Source organism: Lipophrys pholis, assembly GCF_963383615.2.
Source record: "Lipophrys pholis genome assembly, chromosome: 17".
Lineage (NCBI taxonomy): Eukaryota > Metazoa > Chordata > Actinopteri > Blenniiformes > Blenniidae > Lipophrys > Lipophrys pholis.
Window position 1 is genome coordinate 9,793,576 of NC_137643.1, and position 14,906 is coordinate 9,808,481.

Here is a 14,906-nt window from a genome sequence, read left to right on the forward strand (position 1 = left end):
TAGCCATACTCTCTGCTGAAGACTTAAATCTAAAGAGGCATTCTTGTTCATCCCTCAATATATCTTCTTTTTTTTTTTTTTTTTTCCCCCCCAATGGCGACCAGACAAAAACTTAAAAAAAAACAAAAAAAAAAAACTCAGGTAGCAATTGTATAGCGTCTATCAGGAAAACTGCACAAGAAAACTGTGAAAACACCTTCCTGAGAGGAAAGCAAGAACTGGAATACATTAGTCACTGAGTGCAACACACATCCACACTTCATTTTACCATTGCATGCACACGCACACACACACACATGCACACACAATTTCATCAGCCTATTCTCCTCCTCCCACCAGCCACTGTCTTTGTCTGAGTTTTAGTCGTCTTTACAAACCAGGGCTGTGTGAGGATTAAACGCTTTGCTACACAAGCTGGCTCCTCCAGCATAAACCCATTATCACAGTGTTGTGTCTAAATTCTTATCCAGTGCGATACTGTTTCCGGTTGACTCTGTCGGAAGCCAAATGAGGCCCTTGTTCTGGCTGATAACAGTGGAGCTGACAGGTATGGAGAAAAGTTGCACCTCGCGAGTGGTGACAACTATCTAAATGGAGGCTGTTTGGAATGAGAGCAGGACACGTTAGGGTGGATTTTTAAGCCTCAAAGGCAAAACTTTATAAAACAGTCAGAGGAATACATTTTTGACAAAACCATCAGCTACTCGTTCCCAGATTTAATAATAGTCAAGAGTGCTATTAAGGGGACGCACGTATTTCTATTTTTTCTCACAGGCGGCCATTTTTACCAACCCTCTGAACCTCCTGGCTCAGTTTCTTCAAAACAGCTTTCCACTTAATACTTTATCCAGTTTTGCGAAATAAATGACCTAGTCTAGTTTTCGGGGCAATGAAATCTCTTGTAATGCACGTCAAGAGAAAGGGAGACTTCACTGTGGACAGGTCAAGTCCACCACTCTATATGTATGTTTCAGAACAGGTGAAAGATGCAGAAATGCAGAGATAGTAAGTGCCAACCCGTCAATAGAAAAACACACTTTCTGATTGTGACCTCAAGTTGAAGGCTCTACATGACAAAGAAGCTATCAGGGGCTCTGAATAAAAGAAAAGCTACAAGTCCTTTGATTCCACCGACAGCCTGACGCATAAAATCTTTCAATAACCTTCTACCAGAGTCCATTATGCTCTGCCTTCTAAGCCTGCTTACAACACCCAGTTTTTTTTCATCCTTCAATCCAAACCTAATAAAAACAGTGCCTTTGGAGCACTCTGGGGAGGTCTCCTCCTGTAATACGGTTGGACATCAGTGCTGTCTAGTCGAATGGAAATTTGCTGATATTTGAGAACACTGTGATGCCTGATGCTTTATGGAACCGACATGGTTTGCCTCAAGAAAGCAGCCACAACGAGTCACTTCATCGGCTGACCAGCTCGATACGCCCTCAGAAGAAAAATATGATCGTTACATTATCATGACAGTATTCACAAATTCTTTGAGATGAAAACCGATTAACATCGTTTTTTTCAACAGAAGCTCCGACAGCCACAAAATATAGTGATGAGGTTCGGTCCTACCTGCTCGGCGAGCCTCGAAGCAGGCTTGACCCATCTCGTCCCTTAACTCATGGTTCTCTGCAGCGATGGCCTCGCCGACGGAGACGAATCGCCCCACGGCCACGCTCACTGCCTGTCCCACCCTGTGTATAGCTGCCAGGGTGCGCTCCGACTTCTTTGGCTTGTCTTTATGGTTGATCAGAGTCGTGATCTGCAGGAACGTGTAGGGGGGGGGGGGGGGGGGGGGGGGGGACGGACAGAAAGTTTTGTCATAAAATGGGTTGAATTTGTTTTTTTAAAAAGCCAAAAAAGAGGAATACTAGTGAATCTTCATAAATAAGTAGGCAGAAAAACTAATTTAAACCCCAACAATGATAGGAATGGCAGCAAATCTGTTATAAAGCTCCGAAAGATTCCGAAAGAAAAAAAAAAAAAAGCTCACACTACTTTAAACCAAATATTTAAGGATCAACATTTATTTTAAGTCAACAAAGAGGTATGATTTTTTTCTAACAAGACAGGGATGTGAACATAAGTAATGATTTACTCGACAAAGTATATGAACATCATGTAACATTCCCAGCAGAGCTTACTTTATCTTCTGACTCCCCCACAGAAGTCCAACAATGTCATGTGACCCCTGAGGAAAATCATTTACCAATCCCTGGTGTGGAGCAGAGCTGTCCAACATACAGTCAAACTCTGCCAATGGCGGCTTATCACGCTGAAGAAATTGTCTCTTGAGGAAAGACAAGCTTTTGTTTATGAGAGCCACAGTGTGGCAAAAGATTGAGAACACGTTTTATTTTAGCATGTCCTTGTATTTTGCACCAGAAGGGATTGTTAAAAATGGCACTATGTTAAAGTTTCCTTTAGTTTTTCTCAAACCAACTTGTTCCAAGTTTTGAGAAAAGAATGAAGTAAATGTAGTTTTAATGTATTCATAGTGCAAATATACACTGAAACATAATACAAACATGGATTTATTTAAAGGTTGCTATGCTATTTTTTTTTACAACTACTCAACAGCCTCGTGTGCGAGTCTTTTGTGACGTGCGCACGTCTACTGTGACATAAACAAGACAATCCACCGCTGGGCACAAAGGAAAACACACACACTGAACTCAGGTGGATCCTCTTAGTGGTAATTGAGGATATCAATTGTGAATGAGTTGAGCCAATTATCATCAGTTATTTATTGATTGCTTGTACTTGCTCCAGCTGTTACCACTGTGCGTGCGAGTGTGCGTCTGCCAGTGCGGGCATGTGTGTGTGTCTGTGCCAAACCATTTGGGTCAGGAAGTGGTGGGTGGTGATTTTAATTGGTTCATGGCTGCAGGTGGTCCAAGTGGGGAATCTTTTACAGTAAAGTCTTTGTGGGGTTCAGAGTGCGCGCTGGCTCTGCCGAGCTCAGATGGCTGTTTGAACGAGCAGCTTCCTGACACAGGAATGCAACTCTCTCTCCAGGCTGCCGTTTCTCGTTTTCTCTGCTTTTGTGCAGAGGAAAAGAGAAGAATCTGAATGAAACACTTTGAAATGTGTTCACGTTTATTTTTGAAAGACTATTACAGAATTACAGATCAGCCTCCCGCTTGGAAACGGGAACGACTCAAAGAGTCAAACGATCACTTTCAGCATGTTACAACTTGGAAAAGGAATCTCTTTACATGGGATTGAAATGCATCGATTCATACAGACACCTTACGCAGTAAGAGGAGCATTTGTTTCTCAAAAGTTATACAAGTATCAGAACAGCACCCCCTGACTATGTGCCACTGTGCCAATAGCTGAATTAAGCTGAGTCAGCATTCTTTTCAGAGCCGCTCTCCTGTGAGACATGACCCACATTTAAACTGTACATCACACATCATCCTCCACTGACAGTTTTTTCAGGGACCACTGAGTCGCATAGAAGGAGTCTGACATGTTAAACACTGATCAAAGTTTTGCACCGGATCTGCTCTGCATAGCAAGTCTGGATCACTGTAGTATCAGAACATTAAAAAGATTAACTATTAACTCAACTCCACTTTATAAAGCACTTTAAAACAACACAGTTGGCCAAAGTGCTTAACGCTTATTTTTAATTACTCCTTCTGAACATAGTATTGTTTTATATGCTTATTTACCTGTCACATGCTCATCAATGCAAAGCATTCTAAAGTGTCACATGGATAAAAAGAATAAAAATTGTGATGACTGGGCCAGGTTTTGAAACATTAAATTGCTATTAAAAGTATTTCTGTGGAATGCATCCTTATATAAATATTAACTCTGATGACGAAGGTTAAGAGCACAATGTTGCACCACAAAACCGCACTCACCCTTTAACTCATCCCTGCTAGATTTTTAAAGGGACACGACCAGTTGAGCACAGCTGCCATCTCAGCCATCTTTACAAGGGGATATCGATGACGCACACACGACCAGTCTGCTGGTACCTCAAGCCTTTGGGGCTTTGTTGGCTTTCAGGATCTAGGAGCCAGATGCCCAGCAAAGAAAAGCACCACGTGGCTGCAGAAGCACAGCTGTCATTTCTGGATCAAGCAAGGGGGGCTGGTTCCTAATGTGATGATGGTGATTTTCAATATTCTCACTCAATTCTAACACTCAAATATACAGACAAAAACTTGACTTATTAATAGGCGGTAGAATATGAAGCAATCAGTCATGATTTTTTTATATAAACATATATTTTTTTTGTTTGCCAAGTATGTAAATGTGCTGTGAAGTTTTTTTTAAAAAAAGGCAATGGGTTATTAAACAACTCCAGAAGCAAGAGTTCACCAAAACAAAGTGAATGTTTGTTTTAACATAATCCGGAACACGGCGTGCTGTAGCCAAGCTATCAATGCAACAAGTGAAGGCCACAAAGGTGCTTAAAAGAATAATGAAAGGCTGCAGTTGTAGCAATGTATGCGTTTAAGCTCAGTATGACATAATGAGCTTCAGTAGCTGCTGATGAGAAGCTGCATAAATGCCACAGACATGCTTGACATAAACCCACTGCACCCTGCTGCTCCCTTTGTTTCCCCTACAGATTCTCCTCTGTCAGTACCCATCTAATAGTGTCACCATAGTTCTCCAATACACTTCAGGTTGTGTCCATTATCCGAGCATTGCTCTGTAGCGGGTTCACACACGGACAAGCTCATAAGGCAGTTACTTTTGGTCCGTTACTTGTCACATCAGGTATCATTCTCCCATTACTATTTCACTCCTGCGAGGTCAGACTTTTTCAATGACTCATCCACACAGACTAGGATAGTCCTTTTGAAACCACCGATGCCAGCTGGGTGGACAATATGCGGCTCAAAAGAAGGAATCAGGGCACTGTGACACATGATTCAGACTTATGTTATGAGCAGACTGTTGTTCAGTCTCAGGTAGAGTTGATGTTACACAACAGACCCAGCTTTTCAGATGTAAAATAGCTCTTTCTGGTGCAAGCATTTTACTCAGCACCGGCGCATGCATGTCTGAATGTTAATAAAGCATGCATGATTTTTCAGAGGAATAGAGCAGGCTCATGGTGGTGCATATGAACTCTCAGGCTTGCACACTTCGAAAACAAGTCTCCAACTGGGAAGAGGGCATGAGAGAGGATGGCAACTTGTCAGTAATAACAGTGAAGATTACACGGAAAAAGAGTTGGATGCAAAATGACTGGGGGAATACACAGGAGGGGAAGGAGACATTTAAAAAGACACCTTTACACAGATATCCCTGTGAGAAAAAGCTTCTCCAACACTGAGGCAGCTGAGCTTGACATGGTTGGTTTAACAAGGGTAAAATAGTGGGTCTGTGAAAGACAAATAAAGGTAAAAAAAAAAAAGTCTTTATAAATTACAGAAAGACAGCAGAGAGGAGCCACTGCCTCGGATTTCCTCCATTAGGGATTACTAGGTCAGTACATTCGCTGGCCTGTGCAAACAGGAACAGAGCAGGGAGGAGAAAACATAATATTGATACAGTGCCATCACAGAAGAGAGGCCCCTTTGTTTGTGTATGTCTCAACAACACTTGTGTCAGGCTCATGGTGCAGAAGCAGAGTTCATGCTTGTATCACAGTTGTACCTGTATCCCCCCCAGAGGCAGAATCAAAAAAGATGATCAGTAACTGTATTTTTACAAAAACACCTAGTTTTAGACAAGCCCCTAAAAGTATTCAGTATTTTGACTGAATTCTGTATCCTCGCCACTGGCAGCATTGAGGAGCAAATGTTTTTCCAAGTGGACCTTGCTTTGTGTGTGATGCATTCTCACAAGGATGCAGGCGCTGCCGTGCAACACGAAATAAATTCCTGCAGCAAGAGTGGTGACAGTGCTGCGAAAAGGAATGCAGCAGTGTGCAAACAACTAAGGAGAGGAGGAAAACTTCATACCGAATCACATGGATGTAAGACAAAAAAAAAAAAAAAAGAAGAAGCAAGATTTGATGAGCTATAGCTTCTAAAATGTATTCTGAGAAGCGAAGTCAGAAGTTTGTTACACCTCAAGGAGCTTTGTAAAACCAAACAAATCTAAAAAGAGACAAGAAGGCAAACTTCACAAAAGTCAATACAACTAAAATATTGATCTAAGCTCCACATAGACAGTTGCTCCAATGATTGAAACTGCTTTCCAAAGGTTCCATGTGCACAGTATACTGCCTATACGTTGAAAACGCCTCTTTCCAGTTCACTCCTCATTTCTTTGTTTGACTCACAGCCTCTCTCTACCAGACTGCTGTGCTCTCTTGCATTACTGCAGCGCCTCAATACCCATGAGCTCGACCAACCAAGCAGGATCCTGCCCAAAGCCTGTGAAACCTACTGAGGATTTTACACAGAACAGAATCTGTTAAATAAGCACAAATGTTGCTTCAGATGCAAAGCCAGAAGCACAACAGATTTGTTTATTGACGCGGGATGAGAGACTACCTTCACAGGCTGGTTGAAAAAAAAAGGAAAGAAAATAAAACCCTCTTTCCTGGTTTTGTTAGGTTCCCAGTTATTCACTGGCCGGAATACAAAGACATCCACTGCAGAGAAAATTAGCTTCATCTATTTTAACAAAAATGTGGCGGTTGGGATGTATATGGTCATTTGTCAAGTGTTTCTGACTTTCTCAATTTGCCTCTGAAAGACTTCCCCTAAAAGGGACATCAGGAAGTCCTCAACATTTGTGATCTCAGAGAAGGTTTTATAAGCCTTAACGTGTTCATCCCCTTTTCACAATTTTCTCCCTCTGGTACTCAACCAGTTAATTCTCAACGACTCAACTCTCATCTCTTTGTTGTGTATTATTAGGATGACAATTACAAGGCCATTAAAAGCATGAACAGCGACCAACTCTGAGCAACACAATACATGAATGTGCTGGTTAGCGTTAAATCGGGACCAACACCTCAAGGACACAGAGAATGACTATAAATCAGAGCACGACAAAAGCTGGAAACATTTGCGGCTGCCTCCCGTGGCTACTGGCTGAGTTTCACTGAATAGCAATGCTTGGGAGGAAGTTTTATCGGAGCCATTATCTCTGACCATTTTTTTGCTCCGTTCTCAAGAAAATTGCCGATAAATAGGTGTGGCTCTGGGAAAAAAAAAAAAAAAGTGGATTACTCCAAGCAGATCAATTGGAAGTCTTTCCTCCTGGGGGGAATTTGTGTCAGTCCTGTTATTTAATAACTAAAAAAAGTCCTTTCGACAGCGCTAGCCAGATAAAAGTGAGTGTGAACAAGCCGATCCCGGAGGCCTGCTGGGGGATCTTATTAAATGCATATTGTAGATGTTCATCACAATGACTGCTGGCTTTGCGAGCTTGCCTGCTTATTTGTCTAAATTGTATCTGTTATTTCCTTTCAGCGGGACTAAACCTGCTGAGACCACCAGGCTGCAAAGTGGATTTTATTTTAAAAACAACATTAGAAACATATTTCTAAGGAAATGACAACATCTACGAGGGAAAATAGATGAGTGTGAGTCACAGCACAAACATGGTTGGTCTCCGGTTTGAATCCAAGTTGGGTCATAGGGTCTTTTAGTGGAGAGCTTGCGTGTCGCTTCAGTTCATGCATGGGTTTTCTTAAGGCACTGCAATTTTCTCCTACAGTACAAATGTGCTAATCTGTGACCCTAAATTACCAGAAGGTGTGAATGTGAGTGTGTGAGAGTATCTCTGTGTTTTCCCTGTGAGGAACTGGTGACCTGTCCAGGGTGTACCCTCCTTTGCCATTATCTCATTGGGATCGAGCACTCCATAACCCCAGGTTGGACAAAGCTGTTTAAACGATGGATGAATAGAAGCAAGTGTTTGCAGATATAAATACTTGGCTGCAGCACTGCTGTATGTCAGACTTTTTATACATGGGAAGAAAATAATTGGGCAGTATAACGTGCAGAGGAAAGGGGACAGAACAAGGGGGGGAAAAAAAGCGAGAATGAAAATCTTCTGAAGGAAGTTATGCAACTCTGTCCTGGTATACAAGTCTCAAGTCTCATTGCATTAACTCAACAGCATATGGATCACTTTGTAAAACAAGAAAACGCATACTTACAGATCTCATTTCAGCCAATTACAGCACAAAGGGATCACTGTTGCAGGGAGAACTGCATTCAGAAGGATGCTATCAGTTTGTCTCATTCATGTGGATTTCTCCGGAAGGTCTCCGGGCTTTACTTTTGTTTTTAAATCTGCTCTGTGGTACCCTTGAAAAAGTTTAGAGTTTGGTCTCCATTGCAGCAAGGAGAGACGTGGCTGGGCTTTCACTGGGGACGAGTCGAGGGGGAAAAAAAAAAAGAGACTTAAGAGGAAAGGGATGAAAGTTGCACTGAACATGCACTTTAATGGGCCAGCAAATTCCTTCCAAATTGGCCATGAGCAGACAGGAGGTCGATGCCGCGCTGGTCGACAGGCAGAGCTGAGAATACGAGGAGATGAAAAGGGAGACCAGGTAGGGGGGATTAGAGCATATGCAGATTTCTTTAGGAGGGGGAGCAGATAAAGAAGGACATGTCACATGTCCCTCACACTCCACTTTGTGTTCCCTTCTTCCTCACAGAATATCTGGTGTCCTCTCTTTAAAAAATCCCCTCCCTTGTGACTTCAGCACTCTTCTTTTTCGCCTTCATCGTTCTCTCCTCTATCAGCCTCCTGTGCACAGTAAGTGATTGAAGCGTGTCCCCTGAGCTGCACTGCTGCAGCACACTCCAGTAACTTGCAATGTTGCTGCATCCTTTAGGGTTCACTGTAAAGCCACGTGAGCATACCAGCAGGAATATTCAAGAGTTCAGCTACTGCACCATCCCACTCTTTCACTGCAATGACTTAGAAGTCAGAGAGCACAGACTCTATTATTCTCCAAAGAAATTAATCCACTCAAAGGTCATCATTTTAAGTACCCACGTTGACAAACTGAGAAATGTAAGAACCTGTTTTCTGCTCTTTCAGCTGCTTTCACACACAATGGAAAGTTACTTGGAGAAAAATGCACCAAAGACAAACAAAGTCTTCTGGTTTACCTTGTTGAATTTATATCCACAATGCTGCAGTTCAAGTTGGCATTAAAGCCGACCCAAACCACCTCCATATGTAGTCTCCACTGGTCATGCATTCTTTTGGAATTAGACCTCATATATATAACTGCTTTCGTGTTACATTCTCCCTCTCACTCACTCACATGCATGAACGCACAAACACACACACACACAAGCAAACACACCATTGTCAGCTGCCACCCGAGGAGTTGTTGTGGGAATTTTAATGTCTGAAACGATTCTAAAACCCCATAAGCATCAACATAAACCAGAAAGGTACAATGGAAAGAATTCACCCAGTACTGACTTGGCATAACATTTTGCCTCGTGTGAGACATCCACCATGTTTTCTGTAATTCAGAGAAAATAAGTGGCTGCTATAATTATTACCATGAACAGTGTAAGTCTGTCTGGATGCTCACCTAATAACTTCTGCATAAACACAATAAATACTTTTTAATGACTCAGTGCATGGGACAGGGAAGTCGGGGAAACAGGTGGAAAAAAAGTGAAAGTGAGTCTTATCGGCTCACACAGACTCTAAGCTATTTGTAATGAACCTACGGATCTCACAGAGAGAAGTCGAGCATCACTCTTCTCTTCCCTCCTTTATCCGCCTTTAAATGAGCTTCATAGCAGCCTGACTTTAAAAATACTGCTCCCAACTTGTGAAAAAAAATAAAAAAATGTCACACTGCATTATGGCATATTGGAAAGTTAAAAATTTTTTGAATGCATATTTGAGTCACACGCAAACTTATTTTCATTACCCGTTCAGTTCAGATCATGTTTGTGGAATTTATTGCAGTTAGAATTTTTTTTTATCATTATAGTATTGATCTCTGTCTTCCCTGTAGAAGATAGATGAATGATGAGGTTTATTCATAAACCACGTAGTACATTTTCTTCATATATGAATGCAAAGTTGTAAAAGTATATTACTGCTCAAGCGAGCTGTAATTGGCAGCTTTGTTTTGTTTTTGACGGTGTTGTCATCTGCCGGTGATCCTGGAGCTCCTGGAGCCAGTTTTCTTTGTTTGATTAAAGTCTCGGCGGCGGAGAGCGTCAGTAAACATGACGGGCAAGAAAGCGGGCGACATGTGACAAAGGTTACAAATCAGAAGATGAGCACATGACATGAACCTTAGCCGACTCGCTCGCGCGTGCCAACAGACATTCAGCCAGCGAGACAGACAAGCGTGCGGAGACACTGATGGAGGCAGACAGACAGAAGTGGGGGAGTAATGAGGCTTGCAGATACGTGGGCAGGCAAACGGGGATGAAAAACCGACCCACGGACAGTAAGGACAGCCTCAACAGAACACGGGGTAGCAGTAGAGTTTGGAAATCTATCAGACTCTAGCTGGTTGGAGGTGTTAGAGAAAAGGGCACCGCTTGGCCTTCAAGCTTTGGCTCAGCAATCAGGGTTGACATTTGAATATGTGGACAGGCAGAGTGAATCCACAGCAAACATCAACGAGAAAGGTTATCGCTGATGAATGATAACTAGCTGTGTACCAATGCATATTACAAATCACTTAAGAAGGACAATGACCCCCGTATCGCGTTTCTTTTGTGACCCAGGGTGAATCACACTGAATCGGTTCTAAGTATTTCTTGAACGTCTTTTATTCAATTGATTCCACATGATGAACAAAGCTTTGACCATAAACAATCACATTCCTAGATATGTTACAATTAGGTGGGGCTTCATTTTTGTATGGTCACCGTTTTTGTTTAATCCCCCCCAAAGAAAAACATTTTTCTTTCAACTTGAATAAAATATAAAGGTCCAGATTTCCATAAAGCACAACGTCCAGTGTACATCAGGATCCATAAGATAAAAGGACAAGATAATGAGTTTAAAAGTCTGCACAGACGTGTACGACCTGCTTTGGCTGTGTTTTAATCTGTGCTATGCACGTATTTCTTTCAAAATGAGAGCTGAGAGTTCAATCAAAGTGTCTATGCTGTCTGTAATATATAATCACCAACAAGAAAACAACAATAATCTGTTCCTATCACTGCATTGCCTGAAGTGATAACAACAGATCTCCGTTTAGGGGAGACAGTTCTTAGTTATTTAAGGATTAAAAATGGGGCATGATGAAATCTAGATTCATTCTCTGTGTTTCCACAGCGTAAAGCCTCACATAAACACTGCTGGCTCACTGTCTGCTATATTGTGTTGAGGCTGTGGCTTTTGGTCCCCAACCTGATGTCAAGGTAGCAGCCTGAAGCAATGTCCAGAGCACGTTGTAGTTTGAGTTGACTAAGCTTCACTGTCTACATTATTCAGTGACTAAAACAACTTTTATAAAGTTTGAGAGAAATGAAGCCTCTTTCTAGAGAAAAAGTTTTTTTTCAGCAGCAAAATATGCCACGGGTGCTGTCAGAGCACGCTTTGTGTGTCTGTGGCGCATGCGACACTGGACTCTGCCGTATGGAGAGGATGGAAAAAATATTGCTGGTTAAAAAACGTTCCCTGCTCTTCAGACCACAGCAGCATGCCAAGGCCAAAGTATCTGCATAGCTGCACAGTGGCAGCATGAAGAAAAGAGCCCTGAACACACACACACACACACACACACACACACACACACACACACACACACACACACACACACACACACACACACACACACACACACACACACACACACACACACACACACACACACACACACACACACACACACACACCCTATTCAACTCAGCACAATGCATCTTTTCATTCCTCCTTGCTCACGTAATTCTCAGGATAGTAGGTGGGAGGGAGACAGAGAGAGACCGAAACAGAGAGAGAGAGAGAGAGAGAGAGAGAGAGAGAGAGAGAGAGAGAGAGAGAGAGAGAGAGAGAGAGAGAGACAAAAGGAAAGTCAGGGAGAGGGTCAAGCAAGGAGAGTAGAGATGTGCCCTGAACAAAGCCCAACTGCTGGGTCAATCTTGCTCCTATTGCCCTCACAGTTCAGAGGCTCCCTCCTGCACTGTACCTGGGGAAGCAGCGCAGGAATATACTGTGGGGGTCAGTATCAGATACAGAGCAGCCTGAGGCGGTGGCTCACCTCGGCATCAAGCCCTAATTACACAAGGCTTTTCATGCTCTGACAGTGTCTCCTCTGTGCCCTAAACGTTTGCTTTGCAGGGACTATCGGCGGCAGTGTGTTTATATATACTTTTTTTTTTTTTTTAAATATATATATTTCCAAATGTTTAAGCATATTTCTTCACTTTAGAAATCCTGCTTGCTAATGAGCATTTTGGATGACCGCTTTTATACTATTCTTTAAATTCATAATAAAACCAAGATTGTCTGTGTTTAGACCTTAAAATTAAGATTAAAATTTACATTGCGAATATACATTATCTTGTCAAAAATTAAATCCTAAGATTTATACGACTCTGATGTCTGTAGTGTAGATTGAATATGTAACCAAAATGTTGCCTGTTAGCTTCTCCCAGCATGAGTATCATTTTTACACTTTGACCAAAACAAATAAGACTATTCTCTGACTTTGTTCTGAATGAGTGGATTTCCTTTGGGCACTGCAGTTTCCTCCCGCAGTCCAAAAACATGCATGTGAGGTTAGTTAGTGACTCTAAATTAACCTTAGGTATGAATGTGTGTGTGTGTGTGGTTGTCTGTGTCTCTGTGTTTGTGCTAAAGCGGTATAGAAGATGGATGAAGAGATGGATTTCTAGACTGCACTGACAAACACCAGATTACATTTCTTTTTGTTGTTTTACAAATCATTTCCCCATTTGATTAAAAATGTACTATTGTAGACTAAAGCAGGGCCTAAGACTGCTTTCATGCTCAGCTTTCCATTGTTGCTCTGGAGGATCTGATCTCAGCTCCGGCCACGATGACTTGAATCACAAATTCAAGAAACTGTTTAATCACTAGTATTCCAATAAAAGTCCATGCTGAAAACTGTCCCTTCTTCTCTCTTCTCACATAGATCTTCCAAGGTGACGATGACTTTCCATTTGAATATGAGATGGGATCTAACCATTTAGTAGTTAAGTGAGAGGGCACAGCAACGTGTCACACAATAACCCCCCCGCGCCCCTCCATCATATCAGCATTTTGTTGATGAGCACAACTGCAAATGTTTTTGCAATGTGCATCATTTTTTTGTGAAAACTATGTCAGGCTTGACTAAATTAGCTGACTAACCAGGAAGCCCCCTTGGATATAATGAAAAATGCTGATTTATTTCACTGGACACAGCTCTTCCAGCAACTTCACAATGGGTATGTAAATTCAAATATTTTTATGCGGAAACTGCTGACCCCTGTAATTCTTCTTGTTGGGTCAGCCTTTGAAAGAATGCCAAAAACACACAAATCATAAAAAAGGGAGAGTAAGTCAAACGCTAGATCTAAACATATTTTGAGCCTGGTCTGAAGTGAGCAGTTCTTCCTTATGCAACTGCTATGACTGTGAAGGCCAATGGGCTCAATATTAAAGCAATCTGACAGTGAATCAGCTCCGTCTCCACACGTGTGGGCAGACCAGCCAAGACAAAACATCAGACGAGATTGCAAAGTTGGCACAGAGCAGACAAACCAATAAACACAGCTCACATTTTCCTAGGGACCATTTGCTGTCAAATAAACGACGAATATAATCCCAATTATCGCCCAGTTTGGCATCGATCCTTGGTGCTCTGCCACGGTTCAAGCATCCGTAGCCTCTGTGAAACTTCTCAGAGATGGATTTCCAAACAGAGGGATGAAAACATGGCTCGGGGTTTCCAGATTACATTTTTGTGATTGTTTCACATTGGAGAGGCATTCATCTCTGGGGCTTAGCAGCAGACTGGCTTACCATTTGTGTGCCATAGCGGGAAGACTGTTTCTACTCAGGAAGGAGAAGCTCAAAGGAAAAGGGGGGAAAGGCAGTGTGCTACCTGGTACTCCATCACTGCTGTCTAAAAGTAATGGGAAATCTATCAAGTATTAAGTGGGCCCACCGAGTGTGCTGAGCAAAGAGCCTTACAGAGTTACTCCAACCTGAGGTTGTGGCAGTTTATGGGATAACAAATTTTGACAAGCTAAATTAAACCGACAGTTAGTGAAACAGTCTCCTTTTATTGGTAAAGACCATAACAGTTTTCCTAATTTGTTAGTGCGCAAGTGAAACGATGACAGACTGGATGTATCGCAAGATGAAAAACCTCAGTGACCCGGTTTGTTTGTGGAAGAACTGACAGGAGCACATAATATCTCCTGAAACGAAGCACTGCTACAGTGTAATCAGTCAGGCCGATATGAGGTGCAGGAAGCCCAGAGGAACCAGCAGCTGATAACAGAGGATGATAAACCTGGGAGAAAAACAGATGGACAGCTGTGATGGCGAGATAGGCCAGAGCATGGCAGAGAGGACACAGCAACGAAGGAAAGCCTGCTAAAACAGAGAGAAACACCCGGTCTGGTGTACAGACCAAACAAAGCAAAATGTATCTTCATCAGGAAACTCTACTTTATCTGAAAACTTTGGACTGAACTGCTTCCAGTTAAGAGTTATACTTCGAATGGACAGGATGAGTCACTGTTAGTGAGATTAACCTCTGATACAGTGGTCCTTGCAGGGGGGTAGACAAACACAATATGTCTGTGGATTAAATTCTTGCTCTGTTAACCACAATTCAAGGTTAACTAAGACGGGAAGGGAATCGATCTCGTCCGTTTGCTGACCACCAGACCGTGGCACTAACTACCGTTGTGGAACACGACCTGGTTTTGCTGTGAAACCCAAACAATTACTTGTGGGTTACAGGTGAACAACAAACAAGAATTTCATCAAATTTGTCATACGTTATGATT

The 14,906-nt window shown here is 42.2% G+C and overlaps 1 protein-coding gene across 2 annotated transcripts in view; it reads right to left on the reverse strand.

Annotated features, from left to right (window-relative positions):
- The window catches only part of ctnnal1 (catenin (cadherin-associated protein), alpha-like 1), a 50,119-nt gene that overhangs the window by 20,486 nt on the left and 14,727 nt on the right, over positions 1-14,906 (reverse strand). Inside the window, exons 1-2 of one of the 2 annotated variants that reach the window (XM_080485176.1) lie at positions 8,096-8,202; positions 1,576-1,765 (exon numbers count right to left, since the gene is read on the reverse strand). In XM_080485176.1, the coding sequence (XP_080341302.1) occupies positions 1,576-1,765; positions 8,096-8,104 (199 nt within the window). In that variant the 5' untranslated portion in view covers positions 8,105-8,202. Of the gene's footprint in view, positions 1-1,575; positions 1,766-8,095; positions 8,203-14,906 lie in introns of those variants that run through there. The other variant, XM_080485175.1, reaches the window with a different exon arrangement.